Source organism: Hyla sarda, chromosome 1 (genome assembly GCF_029499605.1).
Source record: "Hyla sarda isolate aHylSar1 chromosome 1, aHylSar1.hap1, whole genome shotgun sequence".
NCBI lineage: Eukaryota > Metazoa > Chordata > Amphibia > Anura > Hylidae > Hyla > Hyla sarda.
The window spans coordinates 68,061,575-68,083,750 of record NC_079189.1 but is presented as its reverse complement, the minus strand read 5'-3'; the positions used below and the strand labels follow the sequence as shown (position 1 = coordinate 68,083,750).

General features: G+C 38.9%; 1 protein-coding gene across 5 annotated transcripts in view; it reads right to left on the bottom strand.

Moving 5' to 3' along the window:
* The window catches only part of SLIT2 (slit guidance ligand 2), a 327,901-nt gene that overhangs the window by 78,138 nt on the left and 227,587 nt on the right, over nt 1–22,176 (bottom strand). For all 5 annotated transcript variants that reach the window (XM_056555443.1, XM_056555414.1, XM_056555429.1 and 2 more), the window contains exons 6-9: nt 20,944–21,015; nt 16,025–16,096; nt 14,132–14,295; nt 13,324–13,462 (exon numbers count right to left, since the gene is read on the bottom strand). In XM_056555443.1, the coding sequence (XP_056411418.1) occupies nt 13,324–13,462; nt 14,132–14,295; nt 16,025–16,096; nt 20,944–21,015 (447 nt within the window). The remainder of the gene's footprint in view (nt 1–13,323; nt 13,463–14,131; nt 14,296–16,024; nt 16,097–20,943; nt 21,016–22,176) is intronic.

Sequence of the window (22,176 nt, the reverse complement as noted above, 5' to 3'; positions counted from 1 at the left end):
CAGTTTTTGGTACAAATTGCACCTAATATTTATTCTCTAGGTCCATACGGTCGCAAGAAAACCCAATTTATATAGGTTTGATTTTATTTCACTACAAAAAAAAAAATTATAATTACATGCACCAAAATTAATATGTTGAAAAATGTCCTCTTCTGACCCCTATAACTTTTTTGTTTTTCTGTATACGGGGCGGTATGAGGGCTCATTTTTTGCACCACTATCTGAAGTTTGGATCTGACATTTTGATCACTTTTTATTCATTTTTATGGTATAAAAAGTGACCAAAAATAAGCTATTTTTGAATTTTTTACATGTACACCATTGACCGTGTGGTTTAATTAACCATATATTTTTATAGTTCAGACATTAACGTACGCGACGATACCACATATGTTTTTTTTTTAATTTACACAGTTTTTTTTAAATGGGAAAATGAAGGTGATTCAAACTTTTATTAGGGGAAGAGTTAAATGATCTTTATGAACTATTTTTTTACACTTTTCTTTTGCAATGTTATGCCTCCCATAGGGGGCTATAACATTGCACACACTGATTGAATACATCGATCACTGTTATGCAATAGCATAACACTGATTGCTGTTATTGCCGCTTGACTGCTCCTGCCTGGATCTCAGGCGCGGAGCAGTCATTTGGCGATCGGACAAGCAGGAGGCAGGTACGGATCCTCCTCGCATCCTGCAAGCTGTTCAGGATACCGCGATTTCACGATTTAGAATCCAATTATTCTAGTAACACTGTGAGCAGGAACCTGACTCTATTTATATAGGTATGCAACTCTATATTTATTCATTACATTTTGGGGAGGAAAGAGGGATTTACACTACCACATACCGTATTTTTTGCCGTATAAGATGCACTTTTTCTTCATCAAAACTGGGGGGGAAAAGTTGGTGCAACTTATATGGCAAATACACATTAAAACCTGTCCAATCGCGGCGGTCCCTGCGGCCATAAACGGCCGGGACCCGCGGCTAATACAGGACATCACCGATCGCGGTGATGCCCTGTATTAACCCTTCAGACGCGGCGATCAAAGCTGACCGACGCGTCTGAAGTGAAAGTGACACTAACCCGGCTGCTCAGTCGGGCTGTTCGGAACCGCCACGGTGAAATCGTGGTGTCCCGAACAGCTTACAGGACATCGCGAGAACCTTACCCGCCTCCTCGGTGTCTGCTCCGTGCCGGGATCCCCTGCATGGCTGGCGCTCTTCTTCGTCATCATCACGTCGTCGTGCACGCCGTCCCGTCATCCAATAGGAGCGGCGTGTGTAGCGGCGTGCATAGCGGCATGCATAGCTATGTGATGGCGGCGCCGGAGAGCGAGGATACCCGGCAGCAGAGACGTTCCGGAGCGACGGGGACACCCCGGGGACGTGGCGACAGCGATGGAGGGCGACATGCAGGGCAGCGATGATGGGTCCGGAGCGGCGGGGACACGTGAGTATTACCTCCTCCAGTGGTTTTCAACCTGCGGACCTCCAGATGTTGCAAAACTACAACTCCTGGCATACCCGGAGAGCCAACTGCTGTCCGGGCTTGCTGGGAGTTGTAGTTTTGCAACATCTGGAGGTCCGCAGGTTGAAGGTTCAGAATCTTTTTTTTCTAGATTTTAACCCTTTAAAATTGGGAGCGTCTTATATGGCGAAAAATACGGTAATTGTTAGGTCACTATTGAGTTACCATCAGTTGGCACCAGACATGACATGAAGAACAAATCAATGCGATAGACTTTCATGGCAATCCAATTAGAATGTGATTAAAAACAACAAAAATATTAAGAAAATAACAATATAAAAAAGATAAAACGAAAGTGCATTTTAAATAGACCATAAATGTGTAAAGCCTAGAGAGGGTAAAATAAATTAAATGTTACTTTGATGATTTAAAGTTTCCCAATGATACAAATGTGTCCAAAGTGATATAATAAACATAAAAAAATGAAGGTGTTAGAAGTGACACTGTAAGAACAAGAAAACACGTCGGTGAATGTCAGGCAGGTTACACCTTCAGGCTGCAAACTCTGTGGAGCAGAATAAAGTACGAAGAAAGTGAGAGAATGATGACTATTATTTTCAAGGATATAGCTCTATAATCATGACATGACTATATTAGTGGTCGTATAGCAGCCGCGCCGAGGCTCATCATCCTTGAAGGCTGCTGCCAGTGACACCTTTTATCTTATATACATTTCTCAGAAGAAGCCAAGCATTAAAAACAGCTTGTGTGTGGCCTAACCTTAAAACTATCAAGGGCAAAAATGCACAATTCAGGTAAAGTACCCTTTGGTATGACTAGGTATTAAACCGCAGGCCCCACATAAATACACTTATCATCCACTAAAGCAGAAAGCTTCACATTGAGGGGAACTCAACTAAAACTGTCTAAAAGCAGAAATACTCTGGAGGCCAATACGTACAAGGTTGCTACAGGATTGGAGAGCTCGTTTTTTATATTCCGCCTTTGCTTTTATAATGCAAAACAATAAAAGCTGTCAAATAGAAGGACATGGATTTTTACAAATAGGATGGGATGGAGCTTTGGGTAATAAGTTAAAAGGGGTAATAATAACAGAAGGATATTTCTCTGTCTGTCAATGCTATTCTCATAAGATGGATTAAGTATCTGAGAATTCCTTCAACTGTTTGCTTTATGGCCGGTATGGTACTACAAGGAAAGGTATAGAAAAAAACGTCGACTCACCAAATTCCCGTCTTCCGACTTCTTTATTTAGAGAAATACTCACATGAATTCATAGGGAGGGGACATTTACAGGGGGGATACCAACAGGCGACAAGCTCCGTTTCGCACTGATCAGTGCGTCATCCGGCCAAATGGTGCAAAACGGAGCTTGTTGCCTGTTGGGATCCCCCCTGTAAATGTCCCCTCCCTATGAATTCATGTGAGTATTTCTCTAAATAAAGAAGTCAGAAGACGTGAATTTGGTGAATCGACGTTTTTTTCTATACCTTTGCTTGGTTAAGAAGATTGTATTACTGTGTTAACCAGAGCACCACCACACGCCCGCATCAGCAGAATACACCCACCTCCACCAGCTGCCCCCCAACATCCTCGCAGTGCCGGACTGCTTTGTATATTTAAGGTACTACAAGGCCCAACACAAGTTTTGCCTAACTTTGTACTGTATGTTATAATAATAGTGCATACTTTAGCTAAAAATCTCTACTAGTAAATGTGCAAAAACAATGGAGGAAGGTGCTGATACATGGTACTGTTGAATCTGAGAGGTTTATTTAGACCAGTAAGTGGTTTTAGGTGATTCTATCATTGGACACTAGAACTATCAGTCTTTGCTGAGAGGAGGGACCAAGGGACCAGTAGTGCCCGCCCCCTGGACTATTACAGCGGCAGCTGTCAGAACCTTTAATAACGTTTAAGGTCATGCATGAATTATCCTAATGAAGTACCCTAAAGATAAATATTCAGTACCAGGCACAGTTACATTTATATGTATGGCATTTTGCAGTTGTAAAATAATTAAAGGGGTTATTCAGAGGCTATAACAACTTCATATGTTTCTGGGGGCAGCCTGAAAATAAATAAATAAATAAAACACATTTTCACTTATATTGGTGCCGCAGGTCTCCAGCTGTGGTGCGACCCAGTCTTCCACAGCTCAAGCTACTTATGGGATTAGCTCTTTGATGCAGTGATGACCAGTCACTGAGTCAGGAAAAAACTGCTGCAAAGTATGGGGGGGGGGGGGGTTGTCTCTTTTTTTCAGGCCACCCTCAGCAACATATAACATTTTTTCAGTCAGTCCCTTGAAAAATAAATACAACATGGAAATTAATGCGGAATTACTCTGGTGGAAACATTTTTTTTACTGATACCAAAAAGTTAAACAGATTTGTACTTATCAGCTGCTGTCTCCATAGGAAGGTATTTTCTTTTTGAATGTATTTTCTGTCTGGCCACAGTGCTCTCTGCTGTCGCCTGTGTCTTGTCAGGAACTGTCCAGAGCAGAATACATTTTCTAAGAGGATTTGCTCCTGCTTTGGACAGTTCCTGACTCAGACAGAGGTGTCAGCAGAGAGCACTGTGGTCAGACAGAAAAGAAATTCAAAAAGAAAAGATTCCTGTGGATCATACCACATCTGATAAGTACTGGAAGGATTTAGATTTTAAAATATAAGTAATTTACAAATCTTTTTAACTTTCTGGCTCTAGTGTATTCAAAAAAAATGTTTTCCACCAGAGTACCCCTATAATGCTAAAGAGGGAGATGGTTCCCTTGCTTTCTTGATCATCTATAAGTGTCTCTGTGACACCGCTGTTAAGTCGATTTTTTGTTGAATATACACTGCTCAAAAAAATAGAGGGAACACAAACAAAACAATGTAACTCCAAGTCAATCACACATCTGTGAAATCACACTGTCCACTCAGGAAGCAACACTGATTGACAATCAATTTCACATGCTGTTGTGCAAATGGAACAGACAACAGGTGGAAATTATAGGCAATTAGCAAGGCATCCCCAATAAAGGAGTGGTTCTGCGGGTGCTGACCACAGATCACTTCTCAGTTCCTATGCTTCCTGGCTGATGTTTTGGTCACTTTTGAATGCTGGTGTTCTCACTCTAGTGGTAGCATGAGACGGATTCTACAACCCACACAAGTGACTCAGGTAGTGCAGCTCATCCAGGATGGCACATCAATGCGAGCTGTGGCAAGGTTTGCTGTGTCTGTCAGCGTAGTGTCCAGAGCATGGAGGCGCAACCAAGAGACAGGCCAGTACATCAGGAGATGTGGAGGAGGTCGTAGGAGGGCAACACTCCAGCAGCAGGACCGCTACCTCCGCCTTTGTGCAAGGAGGAGCAGGAGGAGCACTCCAGCAGGCCACAAATGTGCATGTGTCCACTCAAATTGTCAGAAAAAGACTTCATGAGGGTGGTATGAGGGTCCGACGTCCACAGGTGGGGGTTGTACTTACAGCTCAACACCGTGCAGGACATTTGGCATTTGCCAGAGAACACCAAGATTGGCAAATTCACCACTGGCGCCCTGTGCTCTTCACAGATGAAAGCGGGTTCACACTTAGCACATGTGACAGACATGACAGAGTCTGGAGATGCCTTGGAGAACGTTCTGCTGCTTGCAACATTCTCCAGCATGACCGGTTTGGCAGTGGGTCAGTAATGGTGTGGGCTGGCATTTCTTTGGGGGCCGCACAGCCCTCTATGTGCTTTCCAGAGGTAGCCTGACTGCCATTAGGTACTGAGATGAGATCCTCAGACCCCTTGTAAGACCATATGCTGGTTTGGTTGGCCCTGGGTTCCTCCTAATGCAAGACAATGCTAGACCTCATGTGGCTGGAGTGTGTCAGCAGTTCCTGCAAGAGGAAGGCATTGATGCTATGGACTGGCCTGCCCGTTCCCCAGACCTGAATCTGATCTGGGACATCATGTCTCACTCCATCCACCAACGCCACGTTGCATCACAGACTGTCCAGGAGTTGGTGGATGCTTTAGTCCAGGTCTGGGAGGACATCCCTCAGGAGACCATTCACCACCTCATCAGGAGCATGTCCAGGCATTATAGGGAGGTCATACGGTCCCGTGGAGGCCACACACACTACTGAGCCTCATTTTGACATGTTTTAAGGACATTACATCAAAGTTGGATCAGCTTGTAGTGTGGTTTTCCACTTTGATTTTGAGTGTGACTCCATATCCAGACCTCCATGGGTTGATAAATTTGATTTCCATTGATAATTTTTGTGTGATTTTGTTGTCAGCACATTCAACTATGTAAAGACGAAAGTATTTCATACGATTGTTTCATTCATTCAGATCTAGGATGTGTTATCTTAGTGTTCCCTATTTTTTTGAGCAGTGTATCTTTAAGCTGTAATATATAGGTTATTGTAATGTTGTTTGGTTTCTTTTACATTATTAAACATCTGTGCATGTCTGTTTTTATATTCTAGGGGTTATTCTATTCATATTGTGCACCATGTAAAATTAAATATAAAAATCCATATGAAAAGAGTTTTATTTGTTGTAATATATCATCATTCTGACAAGGTATTACTAATGCTGGGATATGTTGATTACATGGTGAGCAAGAAGAGATATATAATACTATATAATCCAGCTCGAATTTCTGTGTATAAGGAAATATGTTAGGATGGGATTTTTTTTATGGCTTTTTTTATATTCTTAAGTTTAGTAGTTGCTATAAACATAAGCCCCCAATATTAGATACATACAAAAGAAAGGCATATCATTCTGGATTTCTTCCTCCTTGATTCAAGGGAACGGTGGAACAGAGCTAAAATTAATGCAGGGAAAGCGCAATTATATTTCCTGTATAACAATGCTACAAAAATTAAGGAAAAAAAAGAGACATAAATGAAGTAACAAAGAAAGCACCACAGAACAAGTGTGAGATGGCAAAAGAAAGGGAAAGGAGTAACAAAGTGTGAGGACACTGCAGCTATGGAACAACAAAGAAAGTAATCAGAATCTGCATGGAAGAAAACTCTGCCTAAGGCTACATGCACAAGGCACGGAGCTGTGGGCCGAATCTGCAATATGAAGTTGTAGGCACTATTTTGCTATATTGTGACAATTGTAAGTTGGCAAACTGTGAAAATGAAATTCCCATTAAGTTAAATGACCTGAACGTAGTCAACAAGAGACTACATTTGGGTAATTTTCCGCACATATATTCATATGGCACAATCCCCTTTTAAATCTAATAAAACATACGTGCATGAAACGACACAAACATAGTCACTAGCTGACAATGTTTGGGTCATTGTAGTCAATAGTGCACATGCCCAAGCCTGTCTATATTGTCATGCCATTTCGACAGTTTGCCAATGTATATGGCCACAGATGGCACAATCGTGACTAGAGCTGTGCCTTAATGTGACTATGCTAAATAATAACCCCCTTCTAGGAACACTTTCCCTAATAGAGGGGAGCCCCCAAAATTGTAAAAACAGAATTTGACCTAAAAAAAAAGTATTAAAAAAATGGTTGTTTCTAAGTACTCAACCTCTTTGAGGAGATGAGCAAAAAGATAAATAAAAAGGGAAAAAGCCAATGATGAAGACGGTAAAAAGCAATGGGCAGAAGGCAGGATAAAAAAAGGAAAATCAAAAGAGAGACACACATAAAAGAAAGGACTTGATAATTCACATTAAAAATGACATGGACTCCCAATGTATCACCCTTCTTAGAGTATGAAGCTGATCAATAAATAATGAGTGATAAGCGATGCATTGGTTTAGATACAGAGCTGTGTGGATCTCAAAGGCTACTCTATTAAAAATTCAGCGCATCCACTTGTGACTCCTGATGTTCCATCTCTCTGCAGACACAGTGCTCCGGGCTTTCCTTTGTCCATATAAATTCAATTGACTACTAAGCAGGTAAATCAAAGACACTTTAATAAAAAACACTTCACAGTCTTTGCTGGAAACTAGAGGATGCACCATCTGGGCAACATAATTTAAAACAGGAAAGGAAATTGAACCAACACTGATCTTTGGTTGACATCTACGTTCTCGTTGCTTCTGCTTAACAAACACATTTTAACCTGTAAGCTGCCTGTGTAAAGCCAATAATAAACAGAGGCCTCAAAATAAGTAGTTACAATGACAAACTCCTAACTATACCCTTAAAATCTACTAAAGGAATCAACAAAGGACCTTTTTTTTTAAAAAAAAGGGGGCAATTTTGATTTATTTCTGATTTTCCCATTATAGTATTCATTTACAAAGTGAATTAATGTTTTGACCATTGGTGCACATAAAGGCCAAGAATACCCACATTGCATATAAAAAAATTAGGCTGCTTTTAACCCCTTAACGACCACGGACATAAATGTACGTCCTGGTTTGGCGTTACTTCGCACACCAGGATGTACATTTACATCCTGTGCATGACCGCATACATTTACGCCCTGTGTATTACCGGGGACCCGCCGGTAATGGGCGACATCCGCGATCGCGCAGATGTCCACCATTAACCCCTCAGATCTGTACAGATCACGGCATCTGAGGCAATGCGCATGATAAAATAGATGATCGGATCACCTGCAGTGCTGCCGCGGCGATCTGAGCATCTGTAATGGCGGTCGGAGGTCCCTTCACCTGCCTCTGTCTGTCTCCCAGCGTCTCCTGCTCTGGTTTGAGATCGAGCAGACCAGAGCAGGAGATAGCTGATAACACTGATCAGTGCTATGTCCTATGCATAGCACTGAACAGTATTAGAAATCAAATGATTGCTATAGATAGTCTCCTATGGGGACATAAAAAGTGTAAAAAAGTTGAAAAATTTAAATAAAAAAGAAAATTGTCAGTTTTTCCCATTTTACCCCCAAAAAGAGTATTTTTTTAATAAACATATTTGGTATTGCCGAGTGCGTAAATATCCGAACTATCAAAATATAATGTTGATGTAAAACGTAATTTTTTTTTAAGTTAAAAAATGCAGCTTTTTTGCAAAAAAAATTATAAAAAATGATATATAAGTTTTATATATGCAAATGTGGTATTGATAAAAAGTACAGATGACAGCGCAAAAAATTAGCCCTCATTCCACCCTATATACAGAAAACACGGACAGAGGTGTCAGCAGAGAGCACTGTTGTCAGGCAGAAAAGAAATTCCCAAATTTCTCTGTTTTATATAGCAGCTAATATGTACTAGAAGGATTAAGATTTTTTAATAGAAGTAATTTACAAATCTGTTTAACTTTCTTGTCACCAGTTGATTTGTAAAAAAAAAAATTCAACTGGAGTTCCCCTTTAAGAACTGTTTTACCCCTTAAGGACTCAAGGCGTTCTCATACATCTTCATTTCAGAGTCCTCAAGGACTCATGACGTATGAGAACATCATGAGCTTTCCCGACCCCCCGCAGCCAGCTGGAGCGGAGCTGGTGCCCGATGCCTGCTGAAATCGTTCAGCAGGCATCAGGGCATATCGCCCAGGGGGGTCATGATGACCCCCCATATCGGCGATGGCCGCAGATCGCTGTACAATTCAGCCCAGCGATCTGCGGCAGATTTCGGGTCAATCGGGTCTCCAGTGACCCGGTGACCCAGAATTACTGGCTGATCGGGGCCGTCTCTGATGGCTCCGAACAGTCATAGCCAGCAGGGGTGAGGTGGCACTGGTGCCACCTCACGATCGCCCTGATTCGTCGGCCGGTTTACCGGCCGACCAATCAGGGCACCTGCTGTGCGTGTCACTCCCGCAACTCGCTCCGCCCCCCTTCCAGAGGACGTGAGCGGGTGCGGGAAGTTGACCCCAGCAGCTGGGGACCTCGATCCCCGGCGTCCCTGTTGGGATCGGGGCCCCAGGAGCGGCGGCGGCGACGAGGGACTGACCTGTGTGCCGGCAGCAGTTGGAGCTGAGTGACAGCCTCCTGCTGTTGCTTAGCAACAGTTCCCAGCATGCAAAATGGGCATGCTGGGAGTTGTAGTTATGCAACAGCAGGAGGCAGACCACTACAACTCCCAGCATTCCCTTATGGGCATGCTGGGACGTATAGTTTTGCAACAGCTGGAGGCACATTTTTTCTATGGAAAAGTGTACCTTCAGCTGTTGTATAACTACAACTCCCAGCTTCCACAATCAGCTAAAGTGCATGCTGGGAGTTGTATTGGTGCATTTGCTGGTTGCATAACTACAACTCCCAGCATGCCCGTTGGCTGTCGGTGACTGCTGAGAGTTGTAGTTTTGCAACCGCTGAAGGCACACTGGTTGTGAAACACTGAGTTAAGTCGCAAACCAGTGTGTCTCCAGCTGTTGCATAACTACAATCCCCAGCCAAAGTAGTATGCCTCCAGCTGCTGCATAACTACAACTCCCAGCATGTACGGTCTATCAGTGCATGCTGGGAGTTGTAGTTTTTCAACAGCTGAAGGCACACTGGTTGCAAAACACTGAGTTTGTTACCAACAGTACATTCTGGGAGTTGTAGTTTTGCATCAGCTGGATGTCCCCCCCCCCCCCCCCCCAATGTGAATGTACAGGGTATACTCACATGGGCAGAGGTTTACAATAAGTATCCGGCTGCAAGTTTGAGCTGCGGCAAATTTTCTGCCGCAGCTCAAACTGCCAGCGGGAAACTGCTGTAAACCCCCACCTGTGTGACTGTACCCTAAAAATACTACACTACACTACCACAAAATAAAATAAAAAGTAAAAAACACTACATATACACATACCCCTACACAGCCCCCCTCCCCTCCCCATAAAAATGACAAACGTCTGGTACGCCACTGTTTCCAAAACGGAGCCTCCAGCTGTTGCAAAACAACTACTCCCAGTATTGCCAGACAGCCACTGACTGTCTAAACATGCTGGGAGTTTAACAACAGCTGGAGTCACCCTGTTTGGGAATCACTGGCGTAGAATACCCCCATGTCCACCCCTATGCAAGTCCCTAATTTAGGCCTCAAATGCGCATGGCGCTCTCACTTTGGAGCCCTGTCGTATTTCAAGGCAAAAGTTTAGGGTCACATATGGGGTATCGCTGTACTCGGGAGAAATTGTGTTAGAAATTTTGGGGGGTATTTTCTGCTATTACCCTTTTTAAAAATATAACATTTTTGGGAAACCAAGCATTTTAGGTAAAAAAATAAATATATTTTTACATATGCAAAAGTCGTGAAACACCTGTGGGGTATTAAGGTTCACATTACCCCTTGTTACGTTCCACGAGGGGTCTAGTTTCCAAAATGCTATGCCATATGTTTTTTTTTGCTGTTCTGGCACCATAGGGGCTTCCTAAATGCAGCATGCCCCCAGAGCAAAATTTGCTTCAAAAGCGCCAAATGTGACTCCTTCTCTTCTGAGACCTGTAGTGTGCCAGCAGAGCACTTTTCACCCCCATGTGGGGTGTTTTCTGAATCGGGAGAAATTGGGCTTCAAATGTTGGGGGGTATTTTCTGCTATTACCCTTTTTAAAAATGTAAATTTTTTGGGAAAACAAGCATTTTAGGAAAAAAAAATTTTTTTTTACATATGCAAAAGTCGTGAAACACCTGTGGAGTATTGAGGTTCACTTTACCCCTTGTTACGTTCCTCGAGGGGTCTAGTTTCCAAAACAGTATGCCATGTTTTTTTTTTTTTTTTTTTTTTTTTGCTGTTCTGGCACCATAGGGGCTTCCTAAATGTGGCATGCCCCCAGAGCAAAATTTCCTTTCAAAAAGCCAAATGTAACTCCTTCTCTTCTGAGACCTGTAGTGCGCCAGCAGAGCACTTTTCACCCCCATATGGGGTGTTTTCTGCATCGGGAGAAATTGGGCTTCAAATATTACCCTTTTTAAAAATGTAAAATTTTTGGGAAACCAAGCATTTTAGGTAATTTTTTTTTTTACATATGCAAAGTCGTGAATCACCTGTGGGGTATTAAGGTTCATATTACCCCTTGTTACGTTCCCCGAGCGGTCTAGTTTCCAAAATGGTATGCCATGTGTTTTTTTTTGCTGTTCTGGCACCATAGGGGCTTCCTAAAATTGACATGCCCCCCAAAACCATTTGTCGCTCCTTCCCTTCTGAGCCCTCTACTGCGCCCGCTGAACAATTAACATAGACATATGAGATATGTCCTTACTCGAAAGAAGTTGGGCTACAAATACAAGTAAAAAGTTTCTCCTTTTTACCCCTTGTAAAAATTCAAAAATTGGGTCTACAAGAACATGCGAGTGTAAAAAATGAAAATTTTTAATTTTCTCCTTCACTTTGCTGCTATTCCTGTGAAACACCTAAAGGGTTAAAACACGTACTGAATGTCATTTTGAATACTTTGGGGGGTGTAGTTTTTATAATGGGGTCATTTGTGGGGTATTTCTAATATGAAGACCCTTCAAATCCAGTACAAAACTGAACTGGTCCATGAAAAATAGGGAGTTTGAAAATTTTGTGAAAAATTTGAAAATTGCTGCTAAACTTTGAAGCCCTCTGGTGTCTTCCAAAAGTAAAAACTCATACATTTTATTATGCAAACATAAAGTAGACATATTGTATGTGAACCCCAATTTTTTTTATTTTGAACATCCATTTTCCTTACAAGCAGAGAGCTTCAAAGTTAGAAAAATGCTAAATTTTAATTTTTTTCATCAAATTTTGAGATTTTTCACCAAGAAAGGATGCAATTTCCCACAAAAATTTACCCCTATGTTAAAGTAGAATATGTCCCGAAAAAAAAATCTCGGAATCAAAATGATAAGTAAAAGCATTCCAGAGTTATTAATGTTTAAATTGACAGTGGTCAGAATTGCAAAAAACGTCCGAGTCCTTAAGGTGAAAAAGGGCTAAGTCCTTAAGGGGTTAAAGGGGTACTCTGGTGGAAAACTTTTTTTTTTAATCAACTGGTGCAAGAAAGTTAAACAGATTTGTAAATTACTTCTATTAGAAAATCTTAATCCTTCCAGTACTAATTAGCTGCTGAATACTACATAGGAAATGATTTTCTTTTTGGAACACAGTGCTCTCTGCTGATATCATGACCACAGTGCTCTCTGCTGACATATCTGTCCATTTTAGGAACTGCCGCATGTGTTTGCAATGGGGATTTTCTCCTACTCTGGACAGTTCTTAAAATCGACAGAGATGTCAGCAGAGAGCACTGTGGTCATGATGTCAGCAGAGAGCTCTGTTTCAAAAAGAAAAGAAAATAATTTCCTCTATAATACTCAGCAGCTAATAAGTACTGGAAGGATTAAGATTTTTTAATAGAATTAATTTACAAATCTGTTTAACTTTCTGGCACCAGTTGATGGAAAAAAAAAGTTTTCCACCAGAGTACCCCTTTAATGTCACTACACCCACTTTGGTGCCCTCATCCCAGTTTCAGGAGTCAAGTATATTTTCCACTTTCTCAATTGTGAATAGTGCATCTATAGGGGAGACTTTATAAATCTACAAATTGTAACCATCCAATCAGCTGAAGATAAGACCAACCAAAAATTGGCCCCATCTCTTCAGGGTCATTTTAACTGAGTAGGTCCCCTAGTGGCAAGCTGATTGCAAATTAATCTTGCTTCTATAACACCTATGATTGACTAAACAGTTATATACTCAACCTCACATGAAATATGACATAGCAGCCATTGAGATCAATGAGTACCCACCAATCTTATTGGATATGAGCTGCCCTGGTTCTATTGCTTTATTCTGTTTAAGAGTTTAAACTGGGGGTTTACCGAAAGGAGACATGTTATGGTATATGCTTAGAGAAGTCTTGCTTAGAGAAGTCATACACCTCAATAAAAGTTGACCAAACAAATATATAAAAGGCATATACGTTAAAGACTTACATTTCTGTTATTGTCTCAGGAAGATTGGTCGGGATCTCAGTTAATCCTTTTCCTCGACAGTCCACAACATTATTACTGCAGGTACAAGCAGCTGGACAGTGTAGGACACTACAGGAGGAGATCATGAATGACTGCTGGCCTGCAAGACAAATTGAGAATTCACATTATTATAGAACAACCATACAAGAAATTATTTTGGTTATGCTGTGGATTATCAGGGCTTATATGTATGAAGCCAAAAAAAGTGCATTTGCATTCATGTTAAGCCAAGGGCACCCTTGCTATGGAAGTGGAAGGTGAAAGAGGATTTAAGTAAGAAAAATAAACTTGCCTTCATCCTCATCTGAAAGTTATGTACAAGGAAAATAAACAGAGAAAACACAGTCAATTATGTTTTCTTAGACTCCATTTTATGAATACTAGGTGGAATTCTTTAGTAGATCATATTTGCAGAGCTACAAACCCAACATTCCTGTTTTTTATTGTTTCCATTGTGCAGTTATTTTTATGGGGCTAGTATATAATGATAGCCAAACAATAGTAGTCTTTAATTAATTTTCCAACAATTTTTCCAATTCAGTGTTACAAATGAATGATTCATGAATTTGCAAAATTTCACATTTTATCATTTTACCATGGCCATAGTGTTTAAATGAATGATATTTTTGTAAAGTATAATACAGATATGATTTTGAGGTCTAGTTTATAAAGTAAAGGTTGTACATAGGACAACTGTAGCCATACGACTCTGCAAATGTAAAATATTTGTGACAATTGTTTAACACTTGACAACTCATTCTATCCTTACCACTGCATATGAATTCTCGCTTTTGAACTTCAGCAATGTTGTGTCCTCTCAGGTGACTGGGTCCCATGCATTGAGTGTACAAGCCAACGCGGGGTCTCTGTCGCAACCAGTCAGATAACCAGGCCAGGTTACAATCACAATATAGGTTGTTGGAGTGAAGCCGGCTGTGCGAAAGAAAAAAGATTACAATTAAAAAAAATATATAACAAAACTTCTGACAATGTTCCAGAACAAAAACATTAAATTAAACTAAATATGAGTTTTCTTTTTGTTAGTTTACTTCAGTAAATTATCCGTACCAAATCTCTTGAAAAGTAATGGTGCAGAAAAGTGGCCATGTTTGCCAACATTAAAAATGCAATCTCTCCAGTTCTGTCATCGTTTCTGTACAGTTGGTAAAGAAAGCCTACAAAGGCTTGAAAATAGTTGCGGAATTTTGTAGCTAAATAGCTGAACAAAAGCAGGGTTAGAAAAAAAAGACAAAACAAGTCTCAAGTAAATTGCTCTATAGGGGCAGCGTCCTGACAGCAAGAGTGAAAAAAGACCCAGAAAAGATTTGGCTCCCAATTAGAAATATCACTAAGTCTTGCTTTATTAGTCTCTATAGAAACTGCCTGCAAAATCCTTTTAGCAGGTCACATTCATTTTCTACTGAACAAGGACGAAAAATAATTCAATATAAAACATCCCCTTGTATCCTTTTTCTGATTTCCTCTCTTTTTGTGTAATCAAAGAAAAGGGGATTAGTTGCTTTTAGCCCATCGGGACCCATGCTCAATACGGCGGTAGAAATTAAAGGATGTAAGTGGTGACACAAAGACTTTTGCTACTTCAAGACAGGCGCAAGATCATGGCCGAATTCCAAAGGAATGGTTACATGTACAGACTAAGAATAAAAAATAATTAAAAATAATTCAAGTTTTTTAGGTGAAGTTTTATAGCTGTAGATTATATGTTTTTTTTCTTAAATATTCTTCGATAATTCTTAGTTTCAATTTTTACATTTTTGGTCTCTTGATTTGATTTCTCGTCTTTTAATGATGCAAATATCAAGAAAATAAAAAGCCAAAGATCTCAACATTTACAAAGTGGTGAATCACCCTGACAATTCATTATCAATCCTGTATTTTCTAGAAGCATTTAGAAAACACACTTAGACTTAACTAAAAACCAGTAATGAACATTAAATGGCACAAGTCCTTCTCTTTAGTTAATTTCATGTATTGAAGTCCTTTCACTTCAATTAAGTCTGGCTGCAGTACAGTAATAAAAGACTAAGGATTTCCAATTTATTATATTTGACAGCCAATCAAAGTCTATGTTCTTAAATGAAATGTGACCTGTCTAATATATCAAGGCACTCTTTACTTATTTAACTGGAAAATACATTTCTTAAGAGATTTCACTAGACAGGACAAGTGGGGCTAACAACATTTTTTCAAATGGAACAAAAAAGCTGAGACAATTTTTTAAAGATGTGCTCAGTCTATTGGATATCAAGCCAAATATTAAAGGCGAACAGATTATGGGTAGGATTTAGCAGTTTTTATTTTTAATTTAAAATTATTTAATTTAATCATTTAAATTTTACCTTTTTTTTATAATTTATTTTATGTACTTATTTTTTTGGGTGTGTTATAGCTTATCAAACATACACAGTGAGAAATGGCAATCTAAGAAAATAAATACATAAAAAAATTATACTTTAGTATAAATAAATATAGTAAAAAAAAATTATAATTTTAGCCATCAGATTGAAAATTGAAAAATACAGCAATGCTAAAAAAAATTACCTACTGAAATTCAACCTACTTTAAACAGCTTGATGAATTTGCTGAGTTTCAAAACAATAGACAGCACACTCTAGAGATCCTTTCATAACAATCTACTTACAAAATTCGAAGTTTTGGCATATGGTTGAAGCTTGCCACCGAAAGTCGAGAGATGTTGTTATTGTTGAGCGTGCTGTGAAACACAAAAGAAACTAAGTTAGATTAAGAACGGAAAGAACTTGTAATAGATTTGTGTGTTTTAGCTTTTGACAGCTTAAAGTTTATCGCTCGAAAAATCTATTCAATATGTTACTTTAAAGGGGTACACTGGCCCTAATGCATCATATCCCCTATCCAAAGGATAGGGGATAAGATGTCTGATCGCTGGGGTCCCGCAATCTGTCATTCACACGGCGTCACACAAGGGCGGAGTGCTGATGTCACGATACTCCGGCCCCGTGGTCCTCACTCTTGGAGCCTCCTTCGCTGCGGAGAGCTCCCAAAGGTGGGTGCTGAATGACAGATTGTGAGGGTCCCCAGCGGCGGGACCCCTGCGATCAGACATCTTATCCCCTATCCTTTGGATAGGGGATAAGATGTATTAGGGCCGGAGTACTCCTTTAACATTATAGATGTGTGCACAACAACCATATTAATTGTAGCGAAACCCATCAAAATGTATCGTTAGATTAACCTAAAACAACTTTAAGTCTTTAGTGCATTTCCCAAAGGCATTTTCAAGTTATTTAATGTGCTGCTAATGAAAACTATAGTTAAACAGTCCAATTAAAACAGTGCTAGAGTACCAAATACTCTAGAATGAGATGCATTGTGGAAAGAGTAAGTCAAAGCTGGGTCATGAAATATTATGGAAACTTCTAATACGAAATTGACTTCCTATCTGTTGGATGCCAAATTGTGATGTTCTAATTAAAGGGGAAATCACAAGTAGTAAGGATAAAAACTAATATTAACTGGAAATGTTTAATTCATTTAGAATTTTTTGCGGACAGTACAGACATTTTCCAATTTGCTAACACTTTCTAAAACACATTTTCTGTTACTAAATTATAAACATACAATTTACAGACTTATTGCAGATGGTTGGGGAAACTTATATTAATTAGAAATCTAGACTTTATTTTAAATTAGTAATTTAAACAAAGTACTAGAATAAAAATGTAATTTAAATGTTTTACTATTTGTAATAAATGAGCTCTATCTATGTCTGCTTCATCAACACATCATACAGTAATTAACAAAAACTCTACTAATTCAAATTAACATGAATTTCTACTTTGTGGTGTCTATAACATCCTAAATGGTATTAATATCCCAAAGTCACAAAAATTATATGCAGAGTTATTCTGTTAAGTAGAACAATGTCAATCAAAATTTACAGAATTAAAGTGCTAATTTATGTATTAAAACCTAAGTGATAAAAAATAGAAAACATAAAATTAAGAAAAAATAAATAATTTTACATTTCATGTATCCACACAGACTTGCCTTTAAATTGAGTAATCATATTTCCGCTTCTGTGTAGGTATAAAGGGGCTTCAGTGGAGGACCTGGCTACACAAGCAGAAAGGCGCATTGTGCAGGAGGAGTAGGAGTGTGTCTTCCGCTTATCAAGGTTGGACTCGCCCTTCCAAATTTCTAGACTATTTCAATCCTCCACTCCTTATAGGTGTCCCTCCCACTAACGTCAGCAGATTTTTATTAGTCGCAGTGGGCATGTATGCGGGCACCGTAAATCCAACCACTAAATACTGCAGATTTTTTTTTTTTAGGTCGAAGCGTGACAAATGCATAAAACATTTTGACATGTTAACTTTTTAACCAGATTTTATATATCTACACTACAAAATTTAGCTAAAATTTGTATTAATTAATTTCTTCTTTGAACTTTTTACTCCATATGAACCACATGGCAACCATTTTACCATAATAGCATATTCTGTCAGTATAATATTACTATTCTGAACAGAACTTTAGGATAATTTGAGTAAGGTCATATGAAAGTTGGAAAAACCAATAAGTGCATTTTGAAATTCATACATTCACCATTGGTCCAACAAGTAGACTTTTTGTCCCCAATATCCATTGTGTAATTTAGTAATAACTTTACATTCTAAATATTTTTTACCTCTGCACTGTAATATACATGAGAAATACTTAATATCTTCTTTTCTTGCTAAGAAACATGCACGTGTATTTAGTGCTTAATCACAGTAATTTTATTTTTCCTGTTCTTACATAGGGCCAATAAATTTCCTAGCACTGTACAGAGACTGTCATCACTCACAGCAGTCCCAGTCACTAATGGGGCCCACTTCTATATTTCCTATCTCACACACATACTACGGCCAATTTTTGAAAAATCAAATTAATATATCTGTATGTTTTTTGGAGCGTAAGATAAAACCGTAGAGTCTGCAGAAAATCTACAAAGCCATGGAGAGAACATACAAACTCTGTGCAGATGTTATCCTCGATCAATCCTAGGACAAACCAGTACTAGTCATTGGGTCACAATGCTGTCTGCAATGCTCAATGCTAATATTTTAAATAAGGACTAGTAGCTCATAGAAATCTGGGAAACTAAAATATATGCAAGTGCAGAGGTCCCCACCCTTTGTAAGTTTTGAGCTACATCCTGCTACACCAGGTGGTCAGAAGCCACATTTTATAATAAAAAGTAATAAAAAATTCTTACATCTTTTTAATGGTATAACTACATAATTTGCCTAAATTATATTACTGCTAGTGGCATGGTTTTCATAAAATGCTATGGCATTGCGGATGTGCTTATCACATATTGGGGATTTAAGAGCCACACGTGACTCCTAAACCACTGGCTATGGAACACTGTGCTAGTGGATACCAAAAACACAATTTGTTTTAGAGAAAAATAATATAATAAATTCTAGAAAATATACTTTTATTTATTTTCTTACGTATACATTTTTTTAATAGAAGTGCAGAAGTGTAGAAACTTCCAAATGCCATATTGGCCACACCCAGCAGGCATCTTTTTCATTATATCAGTACCCTTTTCCTGACCTTCAAAGTTAAAGACATGATAAACTGAACAGTACAAATCCTGGAAATTTTAGGCAAAGTTAACTTGTTCAATAAGAGGCAGAAAAAAAACATTGATTGGACAGTTGTGAGACTGTATTTAGAAGTAGAAGTATTTTGTATTACGGTACTTTTCTTTTAAGTTTAATTTATATAATTTTTTTCCGATGGTTTTTGTTATCTAAATGAATTCAGTATTTACTGAGAATCTATTTTTCCTACACTCTAAAAAAATAAAAAGAAATTTTGACAAGGTCATAGAGGGATTTTACTCAAGAGAATTGCATAAATAGATTGTATGTGCAATGTAAAAGAAACCAGGTCTTCGGCAATCTGCGATACAATATGAAACATACAGGACTATGAAACATGCAAATAAATCTCATAAGTCATAACTTGTGATTGTTTTATGTGAGCTTTGGAAACCTCTTTGTGCTGGTTTAATTTAACAGAGCCTTGAAGCATTTTTTTTTTTATAACATAAAAGGCTGTATGTGTATTTTATTAAATAATTGTAGAAGTGGTTCTATAGCAAAGTTTGTTACACAAAAGGACAATTTTCAGATATAATTTTCAGTCAAAAAATTGAACATTCATTCTATATTCTGAAAAAGTTTAAAAAATATACTCATAAAGGGATGCATGGCCAACCCTCAGAGGATTGGGCCCTCTGGGCATCTAAATGATATCAGAAACGATTTGTGCTCTATGATACTGTAACTCTCATAGGTGCGTAGGTTTACCATAATTTTTTCAAAAAAAATTATAAATAATACATATATAATAAATACAATGGCCCAAGCTATTTAAAAATATTGTTCTTCTCTTCTTATCCAACCTAATGATTGGCATGTATGCATAGGGCATGCAGATGTTACAACTGCAAGTGGGCCCTGAAACCTGCAGGAAGCCCACTAGAGGAAATCATTGCTATAAATGGGCAGTGCAGTACATGCGATGGTTGGGCCCACTAGGATTGCATTGGACCCAGTCTCTACAAGCTATGTCCTTGTACAGGTAACTTGCACCAGGGGACTTGGGGTGTGACAAAGCCAACTCTTAGGGGTATTACATGTTAAAGTACATATGAGCAGGGAAGAACATGTGACTTTGCACTGGTGAGCGGGACACCTCTTCTGTGAATATAAAGGGTTTCTTTCCATTTTTGGTAGTCATACATAAAAAATATTTAGTCATTCTCAAATGTGGACCCACTCAACTCAGATCTATCTCAACTATTAGACTTACACTGACAATGTCTCCACAATGACTGACATTTCCTAAAAAGTCTTTAACAAAATCTCATAACCTTCTTATATGGACATGGCACAAGTAGAGTACGTCTCATTCTATAGGGAAAAAAATCATGACATGTCCCACCTCAGACACTTTAAAAAAAAATATATATATATTAACTTAAAAAAAAGTATAAAAGAGGCTATAGAAACATATTATGTAATTAAATCTGAGAGCATATACAGACCTAGAGAAAAAGGCAATACATACAATAGGGATCACACATAAATCTATGCATTATCAAAAATGGCGCATATGCAACGTCTGCAGTCTACGCCACTGCGGCGTTTGCTCTTCCAATCGTCAACAGTTCTGTCTGTCAGGCGTGGCCAGAAGAACATAGTATGGTGACATCTATATGAACCCATTACTTTTTACATAAACCTACAAGTTTGAGACTTCTGTATGTCTGCAATGCCGCATGTCATTTGAAAGACAATGATAATACATGACCGCCCCTAGTATATTTTCATTATTATATAATGACATCATGTTCACATTGTAGGCTAAAACAGGCAATGTTTCTTTAAAGGAAAAAGTTAGTGATGACTAGATACTTAATGCAATGACTTCCCGGACATTGCAGTATAATACATATACGCTTGTACACAGAGGCTGCTTCTTCTACTGATCCCAAGACATAAAATAAGATGTACTCACAGCACTTCGAGGTCGCGCAGAGCTCGGAATGATCCATCTTCTATGCAGCTGATCTGGTTAAAATCCAGTTGCCTGTGAAGAGATGAGGAGGATCTACTTAGGACTGAAGCAATGGTATGTGATGCACACAGTTAGGCCTCCCTAACTAGCTGCTATTCTGTCCCCATCTTCACCATGCACTGTGCTACAGCCCTGCCGCTGCTTCTTCTGCTGCTGCTGCTGCTAGTGCTGCTCCAGATAGCAACAGTAGCCCTGGAAAAGCTCTAGTAAATAATAACTGCACCTTATATTAAATGCCAAAGGAATGCAATTTCATTACATCAAGTAAAGCCATCCATTAAAAGCTCTCAGCGTCATCTCGCTGAAACAATTTCATTAAGGTAAAGGGACTGTAAATCACTTAGTGTCACATGCATCCCCTCGGTGACCTAACCGAATCCATTTATCAGAGGAACCAGCTGCATGTTAATTTTACTGTCTTTGGCGAGAAAGGGGAAGATGCTATTCTTGTTTCATATTGCTTCTTTCTTGCTTTAAGCCCCAGTGCTGTTTCCTTTGTGTAGGACAAGTTCAGTCCAGCTGTCTGGGAAGTATTTTTAGTCCAATATCCAATATAAGGAATGGCGGGTACATTTAAGGTCACAATATGAATATAGCTCTCTGGGTTAGAATGAGGTCTCTTTAATCTTTTTTTCATAATTCATCTTAACAGAATATCCACCAGTGACTTCACATCTTGAAAGATAAAGATACTGTATATTGTCGCAGTTATTTGCAGGCGTCGTTGATCAGATGCAATAAGATTGAGCAAAAAATCTGGTGAAAATGGATACTAATAGTTATTTAAGTCATGTTTAAAGTGATTCTATAAGTTTTATAAATAGGGTGTCATCTTTATATATGCAAATTTAGCGGAGCTTAGTTTGTTATTGGTCCCCTATGCCCTTATTGTGTCAGTGTTTTTATGTAATAATGGCTTATCCAGCACTGATAAAATTAACTCCTAAAGATGTCCATATGCATTAGATACATGTTAGAAGATACCACTAACTTTGGAAGATGGTGAAGATACAAGTATAGGGTATGTTGGAATTCATCATGGCCAACCTTTTTTGGTGATTGAAGATAAGTTACTGGCAAAAGATGTTGGCAGCCACTCACCTGAAGGCTTCAAATCAGAATTGTTGGTAGACTGGGGAGATAGCTTTTGGACAACCAAGCATTTGACTTATT